This window comes from Schistocerca gregaria, chromosome 6 (assembly GCF_023897955.1).
Source record: "Schistocerca gregaria isolate iqSchGreg1 chromosome 6, iqSchGreg1.2, whole genome shotgun sequence".
Lineage (NCBI taxonomy): Eukaryota > Metazoa > Arthropoda > Insecta > Orthoptera > Acrididae > Schistocerca > Schistocerca gregaria.
The window spans coordinates 417,160,440-417,187,631 of NC_064925.1; the positions used below are offsets into that span (position 1 = coordinate 417,160,440).

The 27,192-nt window shown below is 41.2% G+C and overlaps 1 protein-coding gene across 1 annotated transcript in view; it reads right to left on the reverse strand.

Moving 5' to 3' along the window:
* Window positions 1–1,576: 1,576 nt before the first annotated feature.
* Window positions 1,577–27,192, reverse strand: part of LOC126277969 (mitochondrial basic amino acids transporter-like) — a 241,652-nt gene continuing 216,036 nt past the window's right edge. The window contains exons 6-7 of the mRNA XM_049977622.1: window positions 25,509–25,688; window positions 1,577–4,302 (exon numbers count right to left, since the gene is read on the reverse strand). Of these exons, the coding sequence (XP_049833579.1) occupies window positions 3,404–4,302; window positions 25,509–25,688 (1,079 nt within the window). The 3' untranslated portion in view covers window positions 1,577–3,403. The remainder of the gene's footprint in view (window positions 4,303–25,508; window positions 25,689–27,192) is intronic.

The window sequence follows — 27,192 nt, forward strand, 5'->3', positions numbered from 1 at the left end:
GATATGTGAGCACGGCCACGGGTAACAGTAAACTATATTAAAGATGGAACAGAGGCAGTTGAAAGAAGCAGAAGACATCAACAAATAACGGGAGAACATGAAAAGCGTAGTAGGAAAATTATCTAGATGCGTAACAGTTTTGTATATTGTTATAGTCTTCTTAAGGAAGACTTTTTATTTGTCAAGATCGCAAGGATGGATACATCGATTATTAGTTTCGATCAGTTAAATGGCCACCTTAAGATCACATTGTAGAAAGTACTTTCTGCATCGACTAATAAAGCAAGATGCTTTCTCCGATTAATGTTTACAGTACCAAACTCAAATCTGCAGTTATGTTATGCACCATTTCGTTGTGCATTATACCAAATTAATCATAAATATGTACTGAGACAACATAAGAGGCCGTCTTATCTATTGACAGCATCGGATGAAGTTGTTGTTTCATTATATCACTATGATGTTTCTGGTGTACTGAAAAATAAAATGTGCATAGCGTATCTAATATGTATATACCGTAACTAAAAGTTTCGATTTTGGAATTTTAAAGATGAACTGTGGCAAAGCGTCTCAGTTCAGTAGTTACTGTAGACCCTTCTTTCTATTAAGAAATCTAAAGATGGCCATTCAGTTGGTTGAAACTAGTAATCGATATATCTTTCCTTTCTGTCATGGCACATGAAAAGCTTTCCTAAATATGACTGCAACACACTATTTAAAGATCACCTCTTACAATACTGAGAATGTCAGGTAATTATAAGTTTTGTATATGCTGCCGAAGTGTAAGCTACAGGGTGGGGGAATGGTCCCTGGTGAGGTATCCTTGTGTCATGATGTGTCGAGGTACGTTTATATTAATGAGTTTACGACGTAGATGTTAAGTCTGTAATATGAATCGCACATCGTCACAATGTCTGAAGTAAGTAAAAGAATAAAGACGTTTGTTGTTGTGGTCTTCAGTCCTGAGACTGGTTTGATGCAGCTCTCCATACTACTCTATCCTGTGCAAGCTTCTTCGTCTCCCATTACTTACTGCAACCTACATCCTTCTGAATCTGCTTAATGTATTCATCTCTTGGTCTCCCTCTACGATTTTTACACTCCACGCTGCCCTCGAATGCTAAATTTGTGATCCCTTGATGCCTCGGAACATGTCCTACCAACCGATCCCTTATTCTGGTGAAGTTGTGCCACAAACTTGTCTTCTCCCCAATTCTATTCATTACCTCCTCATTAGTTATGTGATCTACCCATCTAATCTTCAGCATTCATCTGTAGCACCACATTTAGAAAGCTTCTATTCTCTTCTTGTCCAAACAATTTATCGTCCATGTTTCACTTCATTACATGGCTACACTCCATACCTCCGGAATATTTTACCCAAGAGGACGCCATCATAAAGACGTTGACCTAATCAAAATGCTCTGACATTTCTGCTGCATGTTGTGTAATCGACTGAAAACCCTGGTTGTTAGTGATTGTTCAGACATGTGCCTTACTATCGACATCTTTGTTGGTAATTGTGTCAGTGCTGTAGTCTTCCATGTTAAGTTATAAAATAATCACCTGCAAATAATTTCTCTTTGAGAATGTTTATATTTCTTACAATATATACAGTTGAGTATTAATTACTTTCGTTTACATTGGCCACTCCATGAATATTAATACGATAAGCTTCTGAACAGTGAATCTGTAAAATATATGTAGCACTTTGCCTTTGGAAGAGTGTTTCTCGTCCTTTTAAGCGAGACATTAAAATACAAAGATAAAAATTACATATGTAGTTACTACTATCTACAGATAGCACAGCCCAAGCTGAAAAGTCAGGTGTCACCTACTGAGAAACTTACCAACTTGTCAACATTAGACCTTCAAGACTAGAAAGTTCTTATTTATTTAAGACGGAAAACAGAGATTTAGTCCTACCCCTAAAGAGGATTGCGGGGATATACTGAGTTCAGCGAGGCTGTAGTTTAGCTATGTAACTCATTGAATTCATGTGTTCACCACTAAAACTTTTACACTGTAGGGCGTATGAAGATCCCGAACTAAAATATTACTTGAATCCACAACTCTGTCACATATATATGTACTGCAGTTGTAATAGAAAAAATAAAAACTTGCTAAACTACCCTATGGACGTAACTGTCCCCAACTGTCGGATAAAAATCTAACCATGTGAGGAAGGAAGTGTTGTTACCAATACATAAAAACTTCAATATCATGTAAGACAAACTGTATCAGATAAATGGCAAACAATATCGTAAGTTGTAACATATTAACTATCATTGTATTAGCGTCATCTTAAACTCTACACTGTTGTTAACTATGCTTCGAACGATAACTGTAAAGAAAGCTATTAGGTCAAATGAATGTTCTATTAAAACGAAAAATGTGGCCTCAAAGTCTACAACTTTCATGCTGTTGAACAGTTTGAGAACAATGTGATCCTCTTGTCCTTGATTCTGATTCCTGACAGGTGTGTGACTGACGACCAAATAAAGGCACTCAGCAGCCACTGAGGCTGCAAGCTAGCTATCCTTCATCATCCTGAAATTCATCGATATATAAATAGCATGACATTCTACCTCAGCATCATTTACGAGTAATATAAAAATATTTATCGGAATGGGAAAAATGGGAAATTATCTACTGCGAAGCTCGTTAAGAGTTCAGTTATTTGTCCTTGGTGGATGGAAGCAGTTCCGTGACTGTACTGGAATACAATTTGTGTTGAAAAGGCAGCAGTCAGTCACATTTTGGTATGATGAATTTTTTTTAGTTAAACCGTTACCAGATCCAAGCATTTGTTACTTATATCAGACGGATTGTGCACTCTCCCAGTTAGCATTACAATCGCTCGTTCGTTTCTTTGTTGTTTCATCTGCTATACCTTTGCCTACACATAGTCCTACAAGCTTTAGAGCACGACTCGTTGTAAATGCTGATGCACACTTTGTCTATTTTGCGTCGTCTTCAAACAGTCCGCAGGAGGAGAACGCAGTGTGTGTTTAAGCCCAGCGCCAGTTGATGTGTCAAACGGTGAAACTGATCAATCTTACAAAAAAGAAGCAACAGTCGAGTAATTTTTAACCCTATTCTCGAGCGTATTTCACAGTTGGGCTGGCTCCAGGTAACATTACATTTCTTGTAAAAAAGTTCCACATAAACAGTTACTGTGAGCCACAGACCGAGAGTGCACTACCTGAAAATAATACTACGTCACCGACAGAAATCACGACATAAAGCACGAAGTGTCCAATCTGGTAACGACTTAAATAGATGAAATCAGAATCAGAATATGCCTGATTGCGGCCTATTCATTGTAAGAAGGCCATAATTTTACACTACGAATGAAAACTCTCCGTCCTCACATTTGGAGACGTGCGTCCCTACTATTGATTCAGTCGTTCAAGGAACGACTTTTGTCGGGCCGTGTGGCGGCTAGCTTTCCGCGCTCGAGGTGATTGCCGACTCCTTGGTCCAGCCACAGGTCGTCTGGTGGCACGATATACCCTTGGAACAAGTCCACCTGCGTCGCCACCATAGTACGGTTCGCGGCATCCCGGCTGATGTGGCGCACGGCGTCCGGCTTCCTCACCAAGCCACTCGCCGGACTGCCCATTATCTGAATGTCGTCCGATTTGGGATCTAACTTTGGCACCATTGTCGAGATTTCTTCGCTGGTTGAAGAGGCCATTTCGCTTTGGGACCGGACTATTTCAGACTCACGCCCTTTCGACAGATTGTCAGCGACCATGCTCCCTACTTCGCCCTTTTCCGAAACCGCCAACTGCCCCGCCTCGATCTTTCGCCCAGCATCGCCTTCAGGAGGGGAGAGGAACTCTGCACTGCTCAACCACGAGCTCTCGGTGAAGTCAGCCGTGTGTAAGAAGAGTCTGTGAACGCTCTCGTACTGGCCCCTAGCTCTAGCTGCCTCGCTCTGATCCTCCCTGTTGACCCCCGGGCCTTCCAGCTTGAGGAAGCTGCAGCCCGTGGCTCGCGCCAGGCTACGCCTCCAACCGAAGAGGCTGTCCAGGTGGCCTCGGTGCCAGGTGGCAGCAGGGCGCGGCGGCTGCAGCTGCAGCAAGCTCGAGTCGTGCTCTCCGACGGCGGGCGGGAGCTGCCGGTGTCCGTGGCTGCTGGTGCGCCGGCGCTCCTGGTCCCAGCGCAGTACCAGCGTCACGGTGAAAAAGCACGCTGCGTTGGTGGGGAAGGCGCGCACCACCACGATGCCCAGACCACGCGTCAGGAAGGACCAGCCGTCCGAGCGCACGCTCTGCCGCAGACAGTCCGCCATACCTGACACACACAGACACGTACATTGCCTACATACCGTTATACAGGGTGAAAAGTATTTAAACCGACAAACTCTGGGAGGTTGTAGGGGACATCAAAACAAATATTTTTCCCTAATGTCATTTTTTCCTATGAGAAGTATTTAAACCGGTAGAGGAAGATTTCTCTGGCGACAAATTAATTAAACCAACAAACACTTTTCCATTTTTTTTACGACCAAGAGACAACACATTAACACAACCCAATTTTCAAAAATGCCTCCATTAACACGTAAACAAAGGTTACACCGTTCTGTCTGACACGGACAACAACCCCAGGATTATCCTGAATTGTTTCTGCTACTGCTACTATCCGGGCAACGAGATGCTCTTCTGATGCAACAAGAGTTCCGTAAACAAGGTAAGGCATCTGTACCCGCACAAAAAAGTCCAGAGGGTACATATCTGCGGATCGAGCAGGCCACGGTGCGGGACCACCTCTGCCGATCCACGTTTCTGGGAACCGTCGGTCCAGGTATCGACGCTCACGACGACTGAAATGTGCCGGCGCCCCATCATGTTGGAACCATATGCGTTGTCTTGAGGGAGCGGGACGTCTTCCAGCAATTCTGGCAATGCTCTGGCGAGAAAATTGTAATATTGCCTGACATTTAATGGCCTTAGTAGGAGATACGGCACAATTAAACAGTCCCCAACAACACCGAACCACACATTAACGAAGAATCACACATGATGAGCACTAGTAACTGTGGCAAGTGGGTTGTGCATGTTGAAGACTCCATCACCCCCGAATGTTGCTTCATCAGTAACCAACACAGAGGATGGAAATGTAGGATGCATTTCACACTGTTCCAGGAACCACTTCGAAAACTGTGCTCTGGGTGGATAATCAACTGGTTCCAGGTTGTGGACACGCTGTAAGTGAAATGGACGTAACAATTTCTCTCGAAGGACTGTTCTTACATTGGTCTGATTCGTCCCCATGTTACGTGCAATTGCACGAGTGCTGATTGAAGGATCCCACTCCACATGCTGCAAGACAGCTTCCTCAAACTGCAGCGTTCTTACCGTGCGACGGCGTCCCTGTCCAGGTAATCTGCTAAATGACCCGGTCTCACGCAGACGTTGGTAAACAGCAGCAAAGGTCGTATGATGCGGGATACGGCGATTAGGATAAACCCGCTGTGCAGCTCGTCCGTTGTACGCACCAACCATATCAGTGTACTTACTCCAGGTGTATCGCTCCATAGTAAACAGAGACAATGCACTACTACACTGGTGGACAGCAGTTGCCCACAACTGAAGAGCGTAATACGCCCTCTAACAACTGAAGAGCGTAATACGGCCTCCACCGGTTTAAATAACCGCAATAGGAAAAAATGACATTAAGGAAAAATATTTGTTTTGATGTCCCCTACAACCTTCCAGAGTTTGTCGGTTTAAATACTTTTCACCCTGTAGATCTTAAGGTAGCATTTGTAGAATACCGGGAGCGAAACTTTGTTTACAGCTTTTTCAGAATCCAGACGGCACTTATAAGAGTCGAAGGGCAAGAAGGAGCAGTGGCTGAGAAGCGGGTGAGACAGGTTTGTAACCTACACTCGATGTTATTCAATCTATACATTGAGCAAGTAGTAAAGGAAACCAAAGAAAATTTGGAAAAGAAACAAATTCTTTGAGGTTTGCCGGCGACATTATAATTCTGCCAGACACAGAACTTTAAAGAGAAACTGAACGGAATGGACAACGTCTTGAAAGGAGGATATAAGATTGAGTCGAATTAAATCAGGCGTTGGTGAGAGAACTACACTCATGCTCATAAATTAAGCATAACTGCAAAATGTGGTGACACACAACTTGGCACTACACAAAACTGGCGCTAATAGCATAGGCACATAGGAAACACAACACATAGGAACACTGTTTCCTGCGTATGTACCGCGACATCAATATGGGATATAATCACCATGCATACGTACAGAGGCCGCACAACGGGTTGGCATACGCTGGATCAGGTGGTAGGGCAACTGCAGTCTAGCACCAGTGCCTGTCGGGGCTCCTGAATCGTCGTAGGCGTTTTCAAGACATGCAGCGATACGTCGACCGAGAGCGTCCCAGACGTGCTAGATGGGGTTTAGGTCTATAGAACAGGTAATCCACTCCATTCACCTGATATCTTTTGTTTCAAGGTAATCCTTCACGATGGCAGCTCGGTGGGACCGTGCGTTATCATCCATCAGGAGGGAGGTGGGATCCTCTGCACCACTGACAAGATCGGGGTACTGGTGGAAAATGACATCCCAGTATACCCGACAAGTTCCTCTGTCAAAGACATGCAGGGGTGTACGTGCACCAATCATAATCCCACCCCACACCATCAAAGCATGACCTCCATACAGGTCCCTTTCAAGGACATTAAGGGGTTGATATCTGGTTCCTGGTTCACGTCAGATGAAAACCCGGTGAGAATCACTGTTCAGTCTACATCTGGACTCGTCTGTGAACATAACCTGGGACCACTGTTCAAATGAACATGTACTGTGTTCTTGACACCAGGCTTTAAGGGCTCTTCTGTGACCAGGGGTCAGTGGAATGCTCCGGGCGAATAAACCATGTCTGTTCAGGCGTCTGTAGATTGTGTGTCTGGAGACAACTGTTCCAGTGGCTGCGGTAAGGTACCGAGCAAGGCTACCTGCAGTACTCCGTGGCCGTCTGCGGGCACTGATGGTGAGATATCGGTCTTATTGTGTTGTTGTACACTGTGGACGTCCCGTACCGTAGCACCTGGACACGTTTCCTATCTGCTGGAATCGTTGCCGTGATCCTGAGATCACACTTTGTGGCACACGGAGGGCCCGTGCTACGACCTGCTGTCTTTGACCAGCCCGCAGTCGCCCTAGTATTCTTCCCCTGATAACGTCATCAATATGCGTTCTTTAAGCCGTTTTCAACACAGTCACCATTAGCACGTCTGAAAAAGTCTGCACACTTACACGCTGCACCGTACTCTGACATGCACCAACACACCTCAGCGTATGTGAACTGCTGCCAGCGCCACCGTGCGACGACCGAAGGTCAAATGCACCGCATGGTCATACCCCGAGGTGATTTAAAACCGCAAACCGCCCACGAGAGCGTTGTTTCACCACGTATCTACATTATCCTTAATTTATGAGCATGAGTGTCGGTTAGGAAGTGAGAGACTAAAGTAGTAGCTGCGTTTTGATATAAGGGAAGCAGAAGATATAAAATGTAGACTGGTAATGACCACAGAAGAGTTTCTTTATAAGAGAAATTTCTTAGCACTGAATATATATATATATATATATATATATATATATATATATATATATATATATATATATATATATATATATATATATATAACCATAAGATGACGACTAGCATCGATCATGTCTTCCAAAGCGGATGTACACCATGCCCTATGTCGTACTGGCTGTTAAGGTGACCGCTCGCGTAAAGCGGCAAATCCGGGTTCGGGTCCCTGATACCACTGATACATAAATTTAAGTGTTGGGAGATCTTTACCGAAGACATTTTTCTGGAGTGTAACTTTGTACGAAAGTGAAACGTGGACGATAAGCAGTTTAGACAAGAAAACAGAAGCTTTTGAAAATCTGTGCTACAGAAGCATGCTGAAGATTCGATGGGTACTTCTCATAACTAATGAGTAGGTACGGGAAAGAACTGGGGAGAAAATAAATCTGTGGCACCGCTTGAATAAATGAAGGACTCGCTTGATATGGTACATTCTGAGACAAAAATGAATGATAATTTTAGCAGTGGAGGGAAGTGTGGCGGGTAAAAGTTGTGGAGGAAGACCAACAAATGATTACAATAAACAGGTTCAAATGGATGTAGGTTGCAGTAGTTATTCGGAGATGATGTTGCTTTCGGGGATAGATTAGTGTGGAGAGATGCGTCAAACCAGTCTTCGGACTGAAGAAGCCCGCATCTCGTGGTCGTGCGGTAGCGTTCTCGCTTCCCACGCCCGGGTTCCCGGGTTCGATTACCGGCGGGGTCAGGGATTTTCTCTGCCTCGTGATAGCTGGGTGCTGTGTGATGTCCTTAGGTTAGTTAGGTTTAAGTAGTTCTAAGTTCTAGGGGACTGATGACCATAGATGTTAAGTCCCATAGTGCTCAGAGCCATTTGAACCATTTGAACTGAAGACTGCAGCAAACCAACACAGGATGTTTCACACTTCCTACTACAGGCTTCTACGGGTTGTAGAAGCGATTTAGTATGTGAATTTTTTGATAAGGAACCGTCAGTAGCTCGTGGTCTTAATGGTTAGTGTTGCTGATTCGCAATCACAGGGCACGCGGTTCAATTTCTAGCCCGGTTGGGGATATTCTTGGTGTGTATGTTGTCATCATCATTTTATGATCAACGACGCACAGCTCGCCGAAGTGGCGTCAAATGGAAAGACTTACACCAGGTGGCCCACCATGTGGCAGAATTCCTGGCCAGCAATGCCAGAGATTGCAATTGTGTGCAGCAAATTATGGCCACCACATTGAACATATATTGGCCTGACATGTCGGGACACTCTCTATTCCACTCCGTAATTGAAAACGGAAACCACGTGTGTACGTGTACCTCACCCCTCATGGTAACGTACATGTGCCTCAGTGAAAAAGACCAATAAAAAGGTGTTAGCATATTGACGTAATGTGCTGTTCCAGTCTCTTCTGTACCTAAGGTCCGTCACCGTTCCCTTTGGATCCCTACGTAATTCGGTGCTCTCCGATACACACAATCGAACAGCGGAGGAGTGATACTCAAGCGTCAACTTTAGGTTACAATATCTCCGGACGTAATTAACATTTTATATGCAACAAACGGCACTGATTATATATTTGTTTATATGTTCAGATGTGCTAACAAAACTAACGGGGTTCCATTTAAAAAAACGTAGGTTTGTGTTAAAAAACATACTTCCGTGCTTTTTTTTATGGTTTGTATTAACCAATTACACTAGCCCCTCTCCTCACGTTCGGTCTGTGGAATCGATTCGTCAGTATTTGATGTGGCTTACGAAATATATCCAGCGGTAATGTTAGGTGACTCACCCTGTATAATGGTGCGCGAGTTGGGTGGGTACATCTGAAGAAGCATATCTCCTCATACTTGTCCATGAATGGTTGCAAAGCTTCAATCTCATACAAGGGCTAGCCAGGGCCGTGTGCTTCGTGCCGACATCGTAGGCGGTCAGTGCCCAGCAAAACTCCCGAGGGAACGGACGAAGGCAATCCTCGCAGGCAGAATCCTCTTATCCAGCGCAGTTGATTAATGCCGCTCGGTGTCATTAGAGGCGACTGACTCACAGCACTTGCGACCTCTGAGCTCGAATCCACCTTCACAGCGATGCGCTGCAACTCGTGCTGCCGCAATACCCTGCTCGCTCTGTACTGAGACGACGTCCTTTAGCCATCTCCCCTTCTGATCCAAGCGCCCTTCAGGTGAATAGAGACAGCAGAAGTATACATTCCTAAAAAAAAATCGGCCTCTTGACCTTGTGGCGTGCCCTCACATACACGACCCTCTACAACACTAAAGGTCCTTGTTGCTCTTTGGAGCTCAGGAAGGCTACAGCTGATCCCTAAGTATTCGAAATATTTAAACGCGCGATGAATCACCAGAAGGACGTGCATTCTACAGACAGCCAATGCAAATTAGGACGTACACGTAGAACTACGAGATATTCTAACTGACTGGACACAGATGTCGGAGGATGACTCCACAGTGTGTTCCTCTCTAAGCCAATCAACTCATGATAGCCCCTTGACCTGAGAGAGCAGAACCAACTGAGATTGTAATACACACTGTCTGATCAAAAGTATCCGGACACCCCTATGTAATGCGGAATTGATCACTAGATATGACTAGAGGTGGACCTGCCAGTATAAAAGGAGGAAGGAAGTACTATATTAAGCAGTAACAACAGAATAGTTCACTCAGGAGAGGTCAGTAAGTTCGAACATGGACTACGCGTTGGATGTCATCTGGGTAACAAATCCAGCTATGACTTTTCAATCCTGCTGAAGATTTTCTAGTCGAGTCGATTGCTGATGGTGTGACTGTGAAGTGGAAACTTAAAGAAACAACTACAACTAAACGAATAGACGCAGACTTCATGTAACGTCAAACAGGGACCGTCTGTCACGCCAGGTGATCGTTATAAAAATTTGCATCAATTAGCGGAAGGAATCGCTCTTGAGTTCCAGGATGCTACCAGTAGTCCAGCTACAACAATAACTGTGCGTAGGGAGTTAAAAGTACAGGTTACGGTGTTCGAGTAGCTCCTCATATGTCACACACTCCTTTAGTCAGTGCTAAGCGAGACTTGTGGTGGTGTAAGAGCGACGCCATTGGAGACCCGGATCCACAACAGGTCGGATTAAAGGAAGACATCGAAGAAATTCAGAGGCGGGCTGCTAGATTTGTTACCGGTAGGTTCAAACAACACGCGACTGTTATGTAGATGCTTCGGGAACCCAAAAGGGAATCCCTGGAGGGCAGACGACGTTCTTTTCGAGGAACACTACTGAGAAAATTTAGAGAACTGGCATTTGAAACTGACTGCAGAACGATCCTACTGCCGCCAACATTCATCTAGTGTAAGGACGCGGAGATAAGATACGAGAAATTTGGGCTTATACGTAAGCACACAGTCAATCGTTTTTCCCTCTCTCTTTCTGCGAATGAAACAGGAAATGAAATGACTAGTATATGTACAGGGCACCTTCTGCCACGCACCGTACCGTGGGTTGCAGAGTATTTGTGTAGATATACCGTTGAAACGAGTAATGTGGAGTGATTAATAACGCTGTATCCTGTGCAATAAAATGGAAGCTTTTGGGAGATCATAACCCACCATCAAGTGTCGTACCGGCAGTAAAACTTGGGGGAGGTGGCGTTACGGTATGGGGATGTTTTTAGTTGTTAGGATGTCATCACTTTGTTGCTCTCAAGTAAACGCTAAATGTGGAAGGATATGAACACATTTTACGGCATTGTGTACTGGGTACGGCAGAGGAACAGTTCGCAGACGAAGATAGTTTCTATCAGTATAATGCTTCTTGTCATAAGGCAGCATGTGTGAGGCAACGGTTTATGGACACTAATACTGCTGAAATGGACTTGCCTGCCTGGAGTCCCGTCCTGGACCATATGAAACACCTTTGGAATGAGTCAGAATGTAGACTTCGCTCCAGATCTCACTGCCCAACATTACTACCTTCTTTGGTTTCGGATCTTGAGAAAGAACAGGATGCCATTCCTCCACGGACATTCAGACACGTCAAAGAAACTATCCCCAGAGGAGTTCATCTACATCTACATGATTACTCTGAAATTCACAACTAAGTGCCTGGCAGATGGTTCATGGAACCACCTTCAAGCTACCTCTCTACCGTTCCATTCTCGAACAGCCCCATGGAAAAATGAACACTTAAATCATTTATCTGATTTCTCTTATTTTATTATGATGGTTATTTCTCCCGACATAGGTGGGTGACAACAAAATATTTTCACACTCGAAGAGAAATTTCGTATGAAACGTTCATGAGAAGGTCCTCCCACGAGGGGAAACGCCTATGATTTACTGACTGCCACCCTATTTCACGTATCCTATCCGTGGCACTATCTCTCCTGTTTCGCGAAAATACAAAACGAGTTGCGCTTCTCTGAACGTTTTCGATGTACTGTCTCAATCCTACTCCAGAAGATGGCAGACAAGCGTAGTGTAAGCTGTCTCTTTAGTAGATCTATGACAATTTCTAAGTGATCTGCCAATAAATCGCAGTCTTTGCTTCCCCATATTATCTATGTGATTTTCCAATTTAAGTTATTCGTAATTGTAACCTCTAACTATTTACTTGAGTTCATAGCCTTTAGATTTTTATGATTTATGTGATGTATGGTATCATTAAGGCGAAGGGTGGACACATCCCATAGTAATGTCCATTATTAGATGTCTGGATGACTTCGATTAGATAATGTATACAACAAATAATTGTAGACATCCGCTGTAGCTACTACTGTGAGTTAAAGATATTTGCGCATGGGAGGGAGTCATGGCGGTCCGCAGTGAATCGTCAGAAGACCGGTGACTGACAGAAGAAAAAAAGATTTATTGTATATCCGAAAGGAAAATGTGGAACCCATACTCAGATCTAGTCACACTACACTGTATGTAATGGTCATGGAATTAGATCAACTTAAGGGCTGCACTTTTTCGACCTGCTTGTAAAATCGCGTATCTATGAAGATAATTTGATGGAAATGTTGGAAGCTTTTACATGTTGATATATTCCACACTGCCGTTGAAACGTGACATTTGCCTGAAAAATGAACACTTGTATTACGTTTTGAGGGTTGGTTGATAACGACTAAAGATAGGAAATTTAGCTAACTTCAAATAAATTAGACTCTTTCGTTCAAATATAACTACAGCCTGATGCAGGAAAAATTATAGGGCGTATCAAAACGATTCGTCCGAAATATTAACTTAAGCATCCACCAAAACTAAAATTTTCCTTGGCTCTGGCTGAAAGTGACCGGGGCATGTGGTTGCCCGTAGGGGTCTCCGTTTACAGCTATCTTGCTCGTTCGCTCGCTTATTACCCAATGTGTGTCAAGTCCAGATGGTGATAAGACGGCAACAAAAGGTCATTCGTGTTCTTCGTTGCAACATGTCATGTTCAGTTACAACAGTGTGGCGTGTTTTTCGTTGAGAGTACAGCACTGCATTTTCTACAACGCAAGGATCTCAACAGTGGACTGATGGCCTGCAAGCCCACCTGCTCTCACCATACGTTAATTGTTTGCGGGGATTTACGGAAGCTTCGTCCATGTGCCGCGCCATCCTATAACTCTGGGTGAAATGCGACGCCGCGTGGCAACATCAACGAATGCAGTAACTCCAGTCATGCTGGCACAAGTATGACACTAATCTGACTATCAACTCGATGTTTGTCGTGCGTTCGATGGAGAGCACTTCGCTCATTTGCAGAGTGGAAATGTGAAACGTTCTAACAAGGAGAGGTCCCCAGACACGGTGCTCTGGATTAAGGTCCCAGGTATCAAGCGCTGCAACCATTGAATCTGGTGGGCCTCATTTTTGACTGATCGAAAAAGAAACAACTGGAATTTTGAGTCAAACGCTAAAGATTTCGGAGCTCTCTAGCGACAGGCGACAAGAGCGAGTTTTGATTTCCGCGTAAAGATAAGTCATTTTAGATTACAATAACATTAGTTTAGTACTGGTTAAGTGGTAAATAGGTGTATTAGCGTGCTTTTTAAGCGTACCATTAAAGGTTTCATTTTTCTTTACGTAATACAGCAGAAAACGCGAAGAGATCGTACCGTCAGTTATATAGGCGTATTTTCTGTTAACGTTTTGCTCCAGCAAATGTGTATAATTTCGCTAATTGTTCTTTACTCTTTCCAGTAATTTAACAGTAGCGTACCTCTCATTATTTAACTCACATTTCCGGAAGGTAGCGTAAAGTTTAAGTTGTTGTTTCAGAACCTTTGCACTGTTGTTTTTGTGTACATACAGTTGCGTATAGGCCAAATTTGTGGAATCATACTTTCGTGTTTATCTGTAATTTAACTGTCTTATTCTTAATAAACTATTACGTTTATCATGGATTAAAAAGACTTAACTTGCTGAAGATCAGATGGGTAGATCACATAACTAATGAGGAAGTATTGAATAGAATTGGGGAGAAGAGAAGTTTGTGGCACAACTTGACCAGAAGAAGGGATCGGTTGGTAGGACATGTTCTGAGGCATCAAGGAATCACCAATTTAGTACTGGAGGGCAGCGTGGAGGGTAAAAATAGTAGAGGGAGACCAAGAGATGAATACACTAAACAGATTCAGAAGGATGTAGGTTGCAGTAGGTACTGTGAGATGAAGAAGCTTGCACAGGATAGAGTAGCATGGAGAGCTGCATCAAACCAGTCTCAGGACTGAAGACCACAACAACAACAACAACTTGCTGTAGAATTGTTAGGTCGGGGCTTTGGTTTGACGGGTGCTGTAGTTTTTTCCATGTGGGTGACTGTAGTGGCGTGGCAGTAGGGGAAGTAAACGAGACTCATCAGTGTTTTTCCAGGATATGTAGTAGAGATAGGAAGATACTAGAACAGGATCGGAAAATTGCTGCCCTCCCGGCTGAGCTAGACAAGGCCAGGGGTGATCTTGACAGGTTAAAGAGGGAGAAGAGTAGAGAAAGGTGGGGAGTGGCAACAGGCAACAGTTGGAACAGGCCTAGAACTTTGTCTGACAGCTTCGTGGTGAATGTGGAAAATAGATTTGACCTGTTGCTTCAGTTAGAAGCTGGCGAGCCTCAAGCAGTTGCAGGTGTAGACAGGCACAACACACTTTGAGCAGCAAACTGAAAAGTAAGACTATAGGGATATCAATAAAGAGAAAGAAAATGTTGTTGTTAGGTAGTTGGCCAACTTTTGCAGAATGAACTAGGATCAGAATACCAGGTCACCATTTTTTTAAACCTAGTGCTGGTCTGGAGCAGGTGACGGAGGATTTAGGATCACTTTGCAAAGATTGCATCAGCATTGAAGCATTCTAGTGTTGAGCTTGTATCTGTTCTTGGGCACCATGACCGACTCATTTGAATCTACTGTCAGGAGAGTTAATTTGGTGTTGGAACGGATCTTATGTCGAGTGCAGGGTCACACACTGGTGTGGTTCCTGTTGATTCTTTCAATAGATGGGATTATACTAGGCATGGCCTTTACCTCAACAGGAAAGGGAAGGGTAATGTGGCTGGGAAAATAGCACGAAAGTTAAAAGGGGGAGGCGCTGTCATGAGTGATAAAATACCAGTGGTTATAGGGTTCAGAAAAGATTCTTTTTTTAGGGTAGGGAGGACAGAAAGAAACCAAGTTTTAAGAGAGTTTAGGATTGAGGCAAACCTTTAGTTTGAGAAAGAAACCAAAAACCATAATTCTAGCTTATTACATCAGCATAAACAACTGCTGATTAAGAATTTTCAACAATCTGCAGAAATTTCAACTCAACCCAATTTCAAATCAGTCAATGTGAAATGTCAGCTATCTTTATTGCATAAAAATATTCGAGGAATGAGAAATAAAATTAATGAATTAATTGTCTGCATAGATGAATCAGAGTCCTCAAACCCAGCTCACATAATCTTCCTCTCTGAACATAATGTGACCACTGCTATAGAACTTTTAAGTGTTACAGGATTTAGGTTAGCATCTCACTTTTGTAGAACAGAAATGGAGAAAGGAAGAGTTGCTACATTCATCAGGAACTTTCATAAATTTAAGAACATAGACATGCATACATTTTGCCTAGAACAGCATGTGGAAGCATGTGAAACAGAAATAGAATTTCATAAAAAATTCTTCATACTGTTAAGTGTATATCGAGCACCTGCAGGGAACTTTAATCTGTTCATAAACCACCTTGAAGCTGTACTGGCCCATTTAACAACCAAAAACATGGAAATAGTGGCTGCTGGTGACTTCAATGTAGATTTCCTTAAAGAATCTCCCAATAAGAACTTATTTGAGTTAATAACACTATCTTTCAACTTAATTGCCACTGTAAAATTCCCAACTAGGGTAGCCAATTGCTCACAAACAGCCATTGATAATATCTTTACAGAAAAGTCCAATCAACAAAATTATATTACAAAAACCAACTGTCAATAGCCACTCAGACCATGACATGCAGTGCCTTCTGTTAAATGTTAGTACTGAACATGATATAAAATCTGTTAAATCTGAACTCTAGAGGGTAATCACTCAGAGACATTCACTGGAGTAATGTTTACAGTGCTCATAGCATGAATGAAAAATATAACACTTTTGCTAATAAAGTGCTTACCTTATTTGAGCACTGTTTTCCCCAAAAACTAACCAAGGCTACAGCAAAGTCTACAAAGAAGCCATGGATTACTCAAGGAATAGAGGTATCTTGTAAAACAAAAAGAAAACTGTATCTGTCAATTCGAAACAGTTCTGACGTTGATGCAATAGCACATTACAAGAAATACTGCAAAATATTAAAGACTGTAATATGGACATCAAAGCAAATACACTACAATTAAATGATAATCATATTAGATAACAAAATCAAGGGAATGTGGGATATAGTGGAGGAGGAGACTGGTAGAACCAGACTTGAAGAAGGGCAAATAGCACTAAGAGTAAATGATACATTGGTGACAGATGTATATAGTGTAGCAGAACTTTTTAACACCCATTTTATAACAGTTACTGAAAAGATGGAATTGTCAGATTCTGTGGGTGCTACCATGGTATACCTCATACCAGACATTTCAGGTAACTTCCACAATATTAGTCTGACCCTCACTATCCTAGCAGAAGTAATGTCCATCATAAAATCTTTAAAATCAAAAACATCTAGTGGGTATGATGAAATATCAACAAAGTTAATTAAAGAATTTGATTCTGAGTTAAGTAACATATTAAGTAAGATATCTGTGTAACAAGTCGCTTATTAGTAGACTGTTTCTTGAATGGCTGAAATATGCTGAAGTTAAGCCACTGTTTAAGAAGGAAGAGAAAGAAATAGTATCAAATTTCTGTGCAATTTTACTTTTGCCAGAATTCTCAAAAATTTTAGAAAAGGTAATGTACAATTGGCTTACAACCATCTCATCACAGATAACAGTCAAAGTCGCAGTTCGGATTTATAAAGGGTTCTGATATTGAGAAGGCTCTCTACACTTACAGCGAAAATGTACTTAATTCATTAGACAAGAAACTGCAGGCAACTGGTATATTTTGTGATCTGCCAAAGGCATTTGACTGTGTAAATCACAATATCCTTTTAAGTAAATTAGAATATTATGGTGTAACAGGAAATGCTGGAAAATGGTTCACATCTTATATCTCTGGCAGGAAACAGAGGGTGTTATTAGGAGAGAGAAGTATTAAGCTATCAGACATCATACAACTGGGAACTAATTACATGTGAGGTCCCACGAGGTTCTGTCTTAGGGGCCTTACTTTTTTTTGTATATAGTTCAAATGGCTCTCAGCACTATGGGACTTAACATCTGAGGTCATCAGTCCCCTTTGTGTATATCAATGGCCTTTAATCAGTAACATTACCAGATGCCAGGTTTGGTTTGTCGATGATACAAACATTGCAATAAATAGCAAATCAAGTGCAGTCTTAGAAAGATTGGCTAGTGAAATATTTGTGGACATTAATCACTGGTTCCTAGCCAATTCTTTGTCACTAAACTTTTTAAAAAAAACACTAGATGCAGTTCAGAACTTATAAGGGGTGACCCACAAGTATACGCCTGACATATGATGACAAGCAGATAGAAGAAGTGAACAGTGTTAAATTCTTGGGATTACAGCTTGATAATAAATTCAGCTGGGAGGAGCACACCACAGAACTGCTGAAGTGTCTAAACAAATCTCTATTTGCAATGTGAATTCCATCAGACATAGGGGAAATAAAAATGAAAAAGCTGGCATACTATGCTCACTTTCACTCTATAAATTCTATAAATTCATATGGAATTATGTTTTTGGGTAATTCATCAAGCCAAGCTAAAGTTTTCTGGGCATAAAAACGTGCAATAAGAGTTATATGTGGTGTGAAGTCAAGAACATCCTGCAGAGGCCTATTTAGGGAACTAGGGACACAAACTACTGCTTCACATTATATTTTTTCCTTAATGAAATTTGTCATTAAAAATATATCACTTTTTCAAACCAACGGCTTATTTCATGGAATCAATACTAGAAATAATAATAACCATCACAAGGATTTAAAGTCACCTACTCTTGTACAAAATTGTGTTCTTTATTCATGAACACACATTTTCAGCAACTTGACAGCAGCCATAAAAACTCCAGTTTAAGAGAAGCCTAAAGGATTTATTGTTGGCCAACTCGTGTAATGTGTTCATTGTAAATAAGTATTTTAGTAGTTCTATTATATGTTTATTACCTTATAAAAAAAACCTTTTTTAAAATTTTAAATTCAGTGCATTAATGCGATCTTAGTAAATGGGTGTTGTAAAATGATCCTTTCATATAGTGTTCATTAAAAAAAAAAAGACGATCATTCCAATTTTAATTTTAAAACCAACAGCCTCAGTTTACCGAGATTTACCTAGGTTTCAGTCGGGATAACCCAACCTCCTTCAGAATAAAAGTAACAACGGTTTGTCCATAACGGACATCGTCAAGCTAAAACTACAAATCCATAAATTATCGTCATACTAAAAACTTATCTGGAACTGCGTTGGCCCCACTTCAAGACCGCGATACGGCAGCCACTGAGGCTGTGGGTTTTAAAATTAAAATTAATATTTTAGTTCAGTGGGTTCAAACCCAAAACATACACAAATCGGAAATAATTGTTACAAAAGTTTTTATTTTTTTAATGGCTTCATTTGTGTCCCAAAATGACTATCCTAGGTTTCTCCCTCGGCGGAGATGTGGAAAAGTAGTGGAGGGCAAGAATCATGGGATTGAAATCAGAGGTGACCTGCATAAATATATTTGCCTCCAAATTTGGTCAAATGTAGGGTTATGATTTTTGAAGGTAACTTTCTGGACGATTACCTTAGGACTTACAAAAGATACACTTTTGTCATTATTACACAGGTTTTCCAGGCGGAACATATACCCACAGGCAGAATAACAAGGCGCAAAAAGGCTCTGCGTTTAATAAGGGATTGCCAAAATTGACCTTAAATTTCTTGTCACGGAATTTATCTCTGACTTTGAACAGTTTTTTTATTTTTTTAATCTTTACTCATGATAATGTTATTTTTGAGTTCTCTGCATAAATCTGATCTAGAGACCTAGATTTGAAGATATGAAGTACCTTACATGCATAGCAATGAAAGTACAGACTTAGCCACACAGAAACGATTGGTCCATTTCACTTTTGGTCTCATCAAACGCAGAATTTATTCCTCTATATCGTTTGTATGAGCCACTTTATTGATATATGTGTTAGTTTCAACGATATTACCAAAAACCAGAGGTTAAAACGAAAATTCTTCATGAACATGTAAAACTGATCCAGTTTTAAACAGCACTAGTATGGAAACGGGTGGTCCAAAAATTATGCGGATGGTCTCATTCAATGCAGAAATTCATGCCCTGCATTTTTTAATTCTACTATGTTTTCGATATTGTGAGTCATTTACGAGATATAATCACAAAACAGAAAAAAAATCTCCCTTTTTAGGGTATATTTTTGTCCCCCATCACTTTTTCTCAGCTCCGCCAAGGGAGAAAACCTACGTTAGTCATACTGGGACACAAACGAAGCCATTAAAACAATGAAACCTTTTGTAGTAATTATTTCCGTTTTGAATGCTAATTCTACCGGACTATTTATACTGTCGCTGACAGGGCCGCGAAATGTTGAAAATATTTATGATCATTACACTTGGGACCAGTGGAAGGTACATTAGCTCATTTGTTTTAGTAATAAATATTTGTCATGTATTATTGTTGTTCTGATATATTCTACATCGTGGAGGACCTCTTCACTACATATCAATTGGAATGAAAGTAAATCTAATCTAATCTAATAAATTTAAAAATGAGATATCATATACATTGTTTGTGTAGCGTAATGTTTGTAGTACAAGCCTTATATGCAAGAGATTTCCGATCTCCTTAAGTGCTTTGAATTTTCTTATTTTTAAATCTTTATCGAAGAGGCTTTGATCATTACTTTTATTCAATTAATTGGATTAAATGTATTTTCTTTATTTCTATTCCTTTGCCACGCCATTTAAACTTTTTGAACTGCGCTCATTTTTGCTTGCCATCAGTCTTTATCCAGTTGGAATCTTTGTGAATGTGAATTTAATTATTTTCACATATCTCCAATAATACTTTAACATTTGAAAACTCTGACCTATAGTTTAAAAAACAATAGACGAAGTAACCTATTTATATCTGCAAAGGCGTCAAAAACGTAATTTTCGTTACAAGATGAATACCTTCCCGGATGGTAACCGTCTTACAAACATTCAAAATATTCATTCTTATTGTACTACGAACAAAATAATGCATATGAATATTTACACAAAAGAAGAATTACTAATAAAATGAAGTTCAAGGAAAATGACGAACAGATATAATAAATAGAGTAAAATGGACGAAAATATAGGATGATGAAGCGGAAGAAATTAAATTCACTTCAGTACATGCAAATAATTAAAGCACAAGTACTTAGATTCCAGGTGGAAAAACAATCATAGGAAGAAAAAATGAAAGCATTTGAGGAACTTAGAACAGTGATTAAAACGTTGTGACAAAGGAATAAAAATAAACTAAATGTATTAAAACCCATTAATTAAATAAAACTAATGATCAGGACCATTTAGATGAAGATTTAAAAAAGAGAAATTTCGAAGCACTCAGGATAATTTGTACCTACAACCCCTTCCATATGAGACTTTTACTGTAACCATTCTGCTACCCTATCGGCCAATTTGTTCTTTCTTGTTTAAAGCTATAGTATGTCACACAGATCTCTGAAATATTTTTTCGTCGATTATTCGCAAACGAGGACCCACCTGGGTGAACTACTGCAGGGTACAATACCTGGGACCTTAACCTAAGTCACTGTGAAAATGGTTTCAAACAGTCGATCCCACCACTGGGGACCCCTTCTCCTTGTAAGTGCTATTTTTTCACAAAACGTGTTCCCGGTGTTCTTGCATGTCTCTGTACTTGTTCCAAGTGCCAAATCATGGAAAAAATGTTTTAGACATTCGATGCTAAGTGAAGCACTATCTTTGTGCCGAACAGTGTATCCGCCTGGAGTTCCAAGTCCCATGTGCAATGTCTCCTCCATTTAGTTGATACACAGTTTGTGTGGTACACAGAGTGCATGTGAGCTTCTGTTTGTGTTAGTAACACATCTTCGTGGTGGAAAGAGCTACTTTGTGTGTCAAAAGTAGAAAAATACGTTGCAGAATTGAACAGACCAAACAACATTTGTCTGGAAAATGTTTTGAAAAGATATTCCTTCTTCAGCTGTAGAGGCAGTTGTGTATTAAACTTTGCAACATCTGAACCCAAGAGTAAAGTTGTATAAGAAGCGGAAGTCAATCATGAAAGATTTCATTTTTTATTTAGTTTTGTTACTGTGTCTTAAAAATTAAAAATATATCAGAAAAGTTTTTTGTTGATTATAATTTCACTAGTTAAAACTTTACTGCTGTATTGCAGTCTACTAGTTGACACATTACTGCTGTATTACAGTTCTACTAGTTGAAACTTTAATACTGTATTTCAGCTCTATTTCTTCTTTCTTACTGGCACTTAGAACTAGTCTGTTCTCTAGCGTGGCACCTAGAACATTCTAAAAACATTATTTACTTTTTGATTGATCTGATTAATTTTTGCAAAGATGAGGCGAACAGCATAATTCCGTGGTATCAAAGTGCTTTTCCAATTTGTAGGATGCATTTAAATAATGTACAAAAAGGGGTACATTGGGCTTTGATGCTCCTGAAAAATTTTAGATTTGGCACTTAGAACATCTGACATTTCCACACTTCATTTGTAAAAGGTGAGTGAAAAGTTCGAGACTAAACGTAGTGCGAAAAGTACCAAAAGGTTATATGTACCTGCACGTTAAATTATACCTTCTGTAAAATTGGTTGGCTCTACTGGAAATAAAATTTTTTTGTCCTAAGTGTAAGTTAAAATTTGCCACAAGGTTTCGTCTTCATTCATGATTCATATACAAGAGTTGATAAAAAAAAACGGAAACTGATATTTTCTTGTGGCTTTCGTGTTAGTTTCCTATCTGTACTACGAACATTTAAAAAGAGTTGGTTTTTATGTATAATGTTCGTAGGCGGAGTCAATCTCGTATTGACAGTTTGGTGGTAATGCTCTATCTTGTAGACGTTCGCATTTTATGGAAACAAACCGTGATGTGCTGCGTCTCTTTGCTGATGGACGGGATGCGTTTCTGGAATCACTGGTGATCAGTCATTTCTGCATCATTATAATGCTGAAGGAAAACGAGCCAGCGCAGTATGGAAAGCGCCAGGAAAAAGCGAAAGTTGTTCCCTCCTGCAGGGAAAGTGACAGTGATCACATTTCTTGACTGTTACGGAATGATTTACCAACGTGGAAGTCCCCCTCACACTACTGTCACAGCAGCATAATACACGTCAGTATTGGCTAAACTGGGAAACACATTCCAAAGAAAGGACCAGAGCTTTCCCAGGTTGGGTGGAGACTTCATTATGAGAACGCGCGACCTCACGTCGCAAATGAAGTCATACAGTTTCTCTCTCAATTCAACATTACATTACCGTATTCGTATTATAGTTCCTATCTTGCACCCTGTGATTTCCTTTATTCCCGCGAAAAAAGCTAAGCTTCAGTGCATTCGATTTGAGAACTATGAAGCAGAGTTAAGAATGGTGGGGCGATTCTTAAGGAGCTGACAGAGAATGGCCTGTGTGTTCGAGGACTGGCAGAGATGTTATAAACTGTGCGTACATGTAGGAGTGGAGTACTTTGGAATAGATCATGAAAACACTGAAAGCAGTAATACCATGTGAAAAATACGTCAGTGTTCGTCTTCATTGATCAGACCTAGCAGATGATGCATACTACGATTAAAATTACTTGATAGTTGACATCTGTCGCTTGCTGCTATGGTGTTGGCACATCGGCTGCCGGCTACCGGTCGGCTATAACTGACATACAAACACGGCGGGTCACTTCACAATGCGCGGAGAGAGGTAGAAAGATGCCGCCGCAAGGTATGTCGGCTATACGAGATGCTCTGTCGATTGCTGATTTTAAATAAGCAACAACTGAACTACGCCAGACGACGCGTTTTGTAGCCATGACGTCCTAGGCTAAACATAACGTTCTCGGTATCACTGATTACCTGAAAGTATCCTAGCGCTGGCTTCACGAGCTGAAGCGTTACCAACCGATGAGAAATCGTGGGTGGGCCTCGGCTACAGATTATAGGTGACACAGGCAGATTCCAGACGAAAATACGACGACAGGAAGAAAAATAACAGCAAACCATAAAGTCGATCCGATGAAAAATGACGCGGCAAAGAATTTTAAATAAAATAACTGCATAGACATCAATTAACTGAATAATAATAATCATGAGGCACTTTTGGTTAGATTTAGAAATTTTTTAAAATACGCTGTATTTGAAGTGATTTGAACCTACGACCTTGTACATGGAATTAACGTGTTAACATTTGCGCTGCGCCACTCCAGTTCGTAAAGTAGTCATATTTATGACTGTAGTTAGCTAGTCGCAATGATGAATTGCAGCCTTAATAAATACAGTTTCATGCCGTGGTGTCAGGCTTACCTGTTATATCATATTTTTCGAACTATAAGACGCTACGGAATATAAGATGCACCTAATTTTTAAGCACTTTTTTTAGCATTTTTATTATTAGACTGCAATGTCAGACCAAAAAAAAAATTTGTTTATAAAACCAAACAAACCTTTATGGCCATTCTTATGGCCGGCGGTAATTTTAAATTAAACACTGGACATTTTTACATTGATTTCGAGTAAAAGACGCACCTGAATTTTGAAGGCAGTTTTTCGAAGAAAAATGTGCGTCATACAGTTCGTAAAATACGGTAAGCCGATCTCTGATAACTGTATATGTGACACTGAATTGCGTCTTTTGCGGAAGAAACCAGTGGCGTATGGTTAGTGCTATGTGTGGTGTGCGTACTGCAGACCTTCGGTACACGCACCATCAGATTAATTGACTTGTTGCTCTAACGAAGTAGGTGAGTGTCAGCAATATGTCTCGTGGTCTTATCGTAACGTGTTTATCTTCTGCCGTTAGGTCAGACGATAGAAATGCCACTTGCACGCTTAGAGTAGCAGATTGACGGTGACCAACTTTAAACAGAACTTGATTAATTTTCACACACATTTATTGAAATGATAAAAAGCATAGACATTACGTAACTTGATTCTGGATGCTGTTTACAATTGACAATCTGAAGTTCCATTGGTCTTGGTACGTTAATCTTATTGTCACATATCTCTGATACTTGACAAAGTGTCTATACATTTATCTTCATGGCTATGTACAGGAATATAATAATGTTATTAGGTGCAGACTGAAACTTGACTATAGACTGGTGCAGAGAAATGCAGACTGACTAATCAGAGGTGTGTACACTCGTTACAATAACTCTCACGTTCATGTATCACTGCGCGAGTGTGATCCGCGAGGAGAAAAGGTTCTACGTTAGCAGCAATCTCACTGACTGCGTTACATATTAATAAGCGGATCGGCGGAAGCAGAATTCGGTCCGTCTCAAAGGCAGCGCCATCTCGTAATGCGGAGACGGACGAGCGCTGCGCCTGCGCTGTTGTGCTTAGCGGGGCGTGCTCCAGTGCGAAAGTTGTGTAAGCGCTGACTACGCGGAACTATGTATACAGCACTATGTACGAAACATGTGCATTCGTTTAGCATCGTTGCGCACGCGCGCGTGTGTGTGTTGTGTGTTGTTTTTGGTGTGGTTATCATGTGTGATTAAATATGTAACAAAAATCCCAGCTCATAAATCGGGATCAAAAAAAAAAAAATTAAAAAAGAATGTGTGTGAAATCTTATGGGACTTAAATGCTAAGGTCATCAGTCCCTAAGCTTACACACTACTTAACCTAAATTATCCTAAGGACAAACACACACACTCATGCACGAGGGAGGACTCGAACCTCTGCCGGGACCAGCTGCACAGTCCATGACTGCAGCGCCTAAACCGCTCTGCTACCTGGGATCAAAAATCATCAAGAAAGAAGAATGACGAACAAGAAATTGGAGGTGAACTTACTAACTGTTGTGGTATTTTGACAATGGTGAACGGTCCCGGCGTGACGTTGAGAGCTCTGACTGGCGGAAACCATCTCCAACGAGTGAATTGTCAACTGTCATGCAATTTAAATCGGACTCTTGTTTTTTGAAAACCACATACAATGTGAGTGAGAGACCTGTAATTGAAATAAGACTATCCTGTGTTAGCCTCTTTTCCCTACCTGGTGACCTCGAAACTGAAGATGGCGTGTTGCAGCAACGGTCAAGGAGTTCACAATGACTAACGAAGTTTGCTGATGGTAGTGACTGAAGGAGTACGTACCCGAGTACCTGCGGGGGCGGCCGTCGCCGCCGTCCGCCTGCAGGCGCGACTTGAGCACGTCCACGGGGTAGGTGAACAGCCAGGAGGCTGCGCCCGCCGTGCCACCCGCCGCCAGCACCAGCCACGTGGGCGCGGGGGCGCTGCCGCGCGTCATCGCCTCGTACGTCGCGAAGTAGATGCCTGCGGGCACACAAACACTGCCGTAGTCGTCTCCATGTCGGCGAGGCGCAGCAGTTTTCATATTTGCAGCAACTCTTCCTCTCGCTGCGAGGCAGGCACTTCAACGGACAGAGAATAAGTAAACACTGCTCAGAAACTACGCTGACAGAAAAGATCGCAACACCAAAAAATAGTTAAAGTAGAATAATGAAGTTTCGGGGATACATTTGAAAGGTATGTGCTGAGATTCGATCAGGATACAGCCAGTGAAAAATGGCGATAGTTCCCAACCGCATGGTTGGACGAGTAGTACATCTTTGAGTAGTAAGATCTTTGACAGCTAACAGAGCTAGATGCACGCGGTAAAAGTTTGAGTAGTGGTGAGGAGATGCGCACAGACAGCAGACGTGTTTCGAGTCGGAGCTAGTTGCCTGCAGGAGGCATCAAAGTAAGAATTGGCGCTACGCACATAATGAGCTATATATTGACCGAAACTCGGCACATATATGGGGAAACTAGAAAGAATAATTAATAAAATAGGTTTTCTTTGGTTAAATAATGTTTAAAAGCTAGATAGAAATCCCATTTTGATGCAATAAGCGTTTTGTGAAACTTTCTCGTAAATTCATGCTATAGAAGTTTCTATTAGTTTCTCACATGTGCCTTAAAAGTTTGAACAATAAATATTTTTTAGATAAAATTAGAGTTTCATCTCACATCCTTATGTCGTTCTCCGCATCCTGTGCTTGCATTGAACCAAAAGTTACATTAAAGTAAAGTTCCCATGAGTAAAGCTAATAATTTCATTATCAGAGTAAAATAATCTATATGCCATTGCACAGTTGGCAAATTATTCAGATCAGGACAGAATTTTTATTAAGTAACAAACAGGGCCAAAATGAATAAAGTTATCTAGAATGACAATTTTATGCCATTGCACTACGGTTGAGTTGAATATATGTTTTATTATCAGCTAAACGGGAAGGTGTGCACGAGGCTAAGTCCACAGACGCAGTCAGATGCAGGTTGGTGACTTTCATTTACTTTTACCACTAAACTTTCATGCAGTCAGATTTGTATTTTGAGTATTAATTTTCCAACAATATTTTCATGCAGTCAGATAAAGTTTAGTTCAGTTAAATACGCAGTCAGATGCAAGTTTTATTAAAGACCAAAGCAGTCACATGCAGTTCAGTCTAGTTTAAATAGAGAATTTTTATTAACAACACTTTCACATTTGCCTTGTGTAGGGTGCCTCTTACGTGAGGAAGACATTTTTTCCAGTTTTAATAAATTATTGTCTCTTATTGATGTATTCACGATAGTTAGGAAGTGCTGTAGTCCTAGCCGGCCATGAGTTGGAGAGCATTTCCCACGCTGGCTGGCTAGGTGACGAAGCGACCATACAGTATGTCGCGCGTAGTGGGGTGGGGCTCGGCGCTGGACTGTAGTGACAAGCATCAGCCTGGGAAATATACATGACGGGACGTACCGCCATCTTGGCGCCAAAGTCACCGATTTTGTT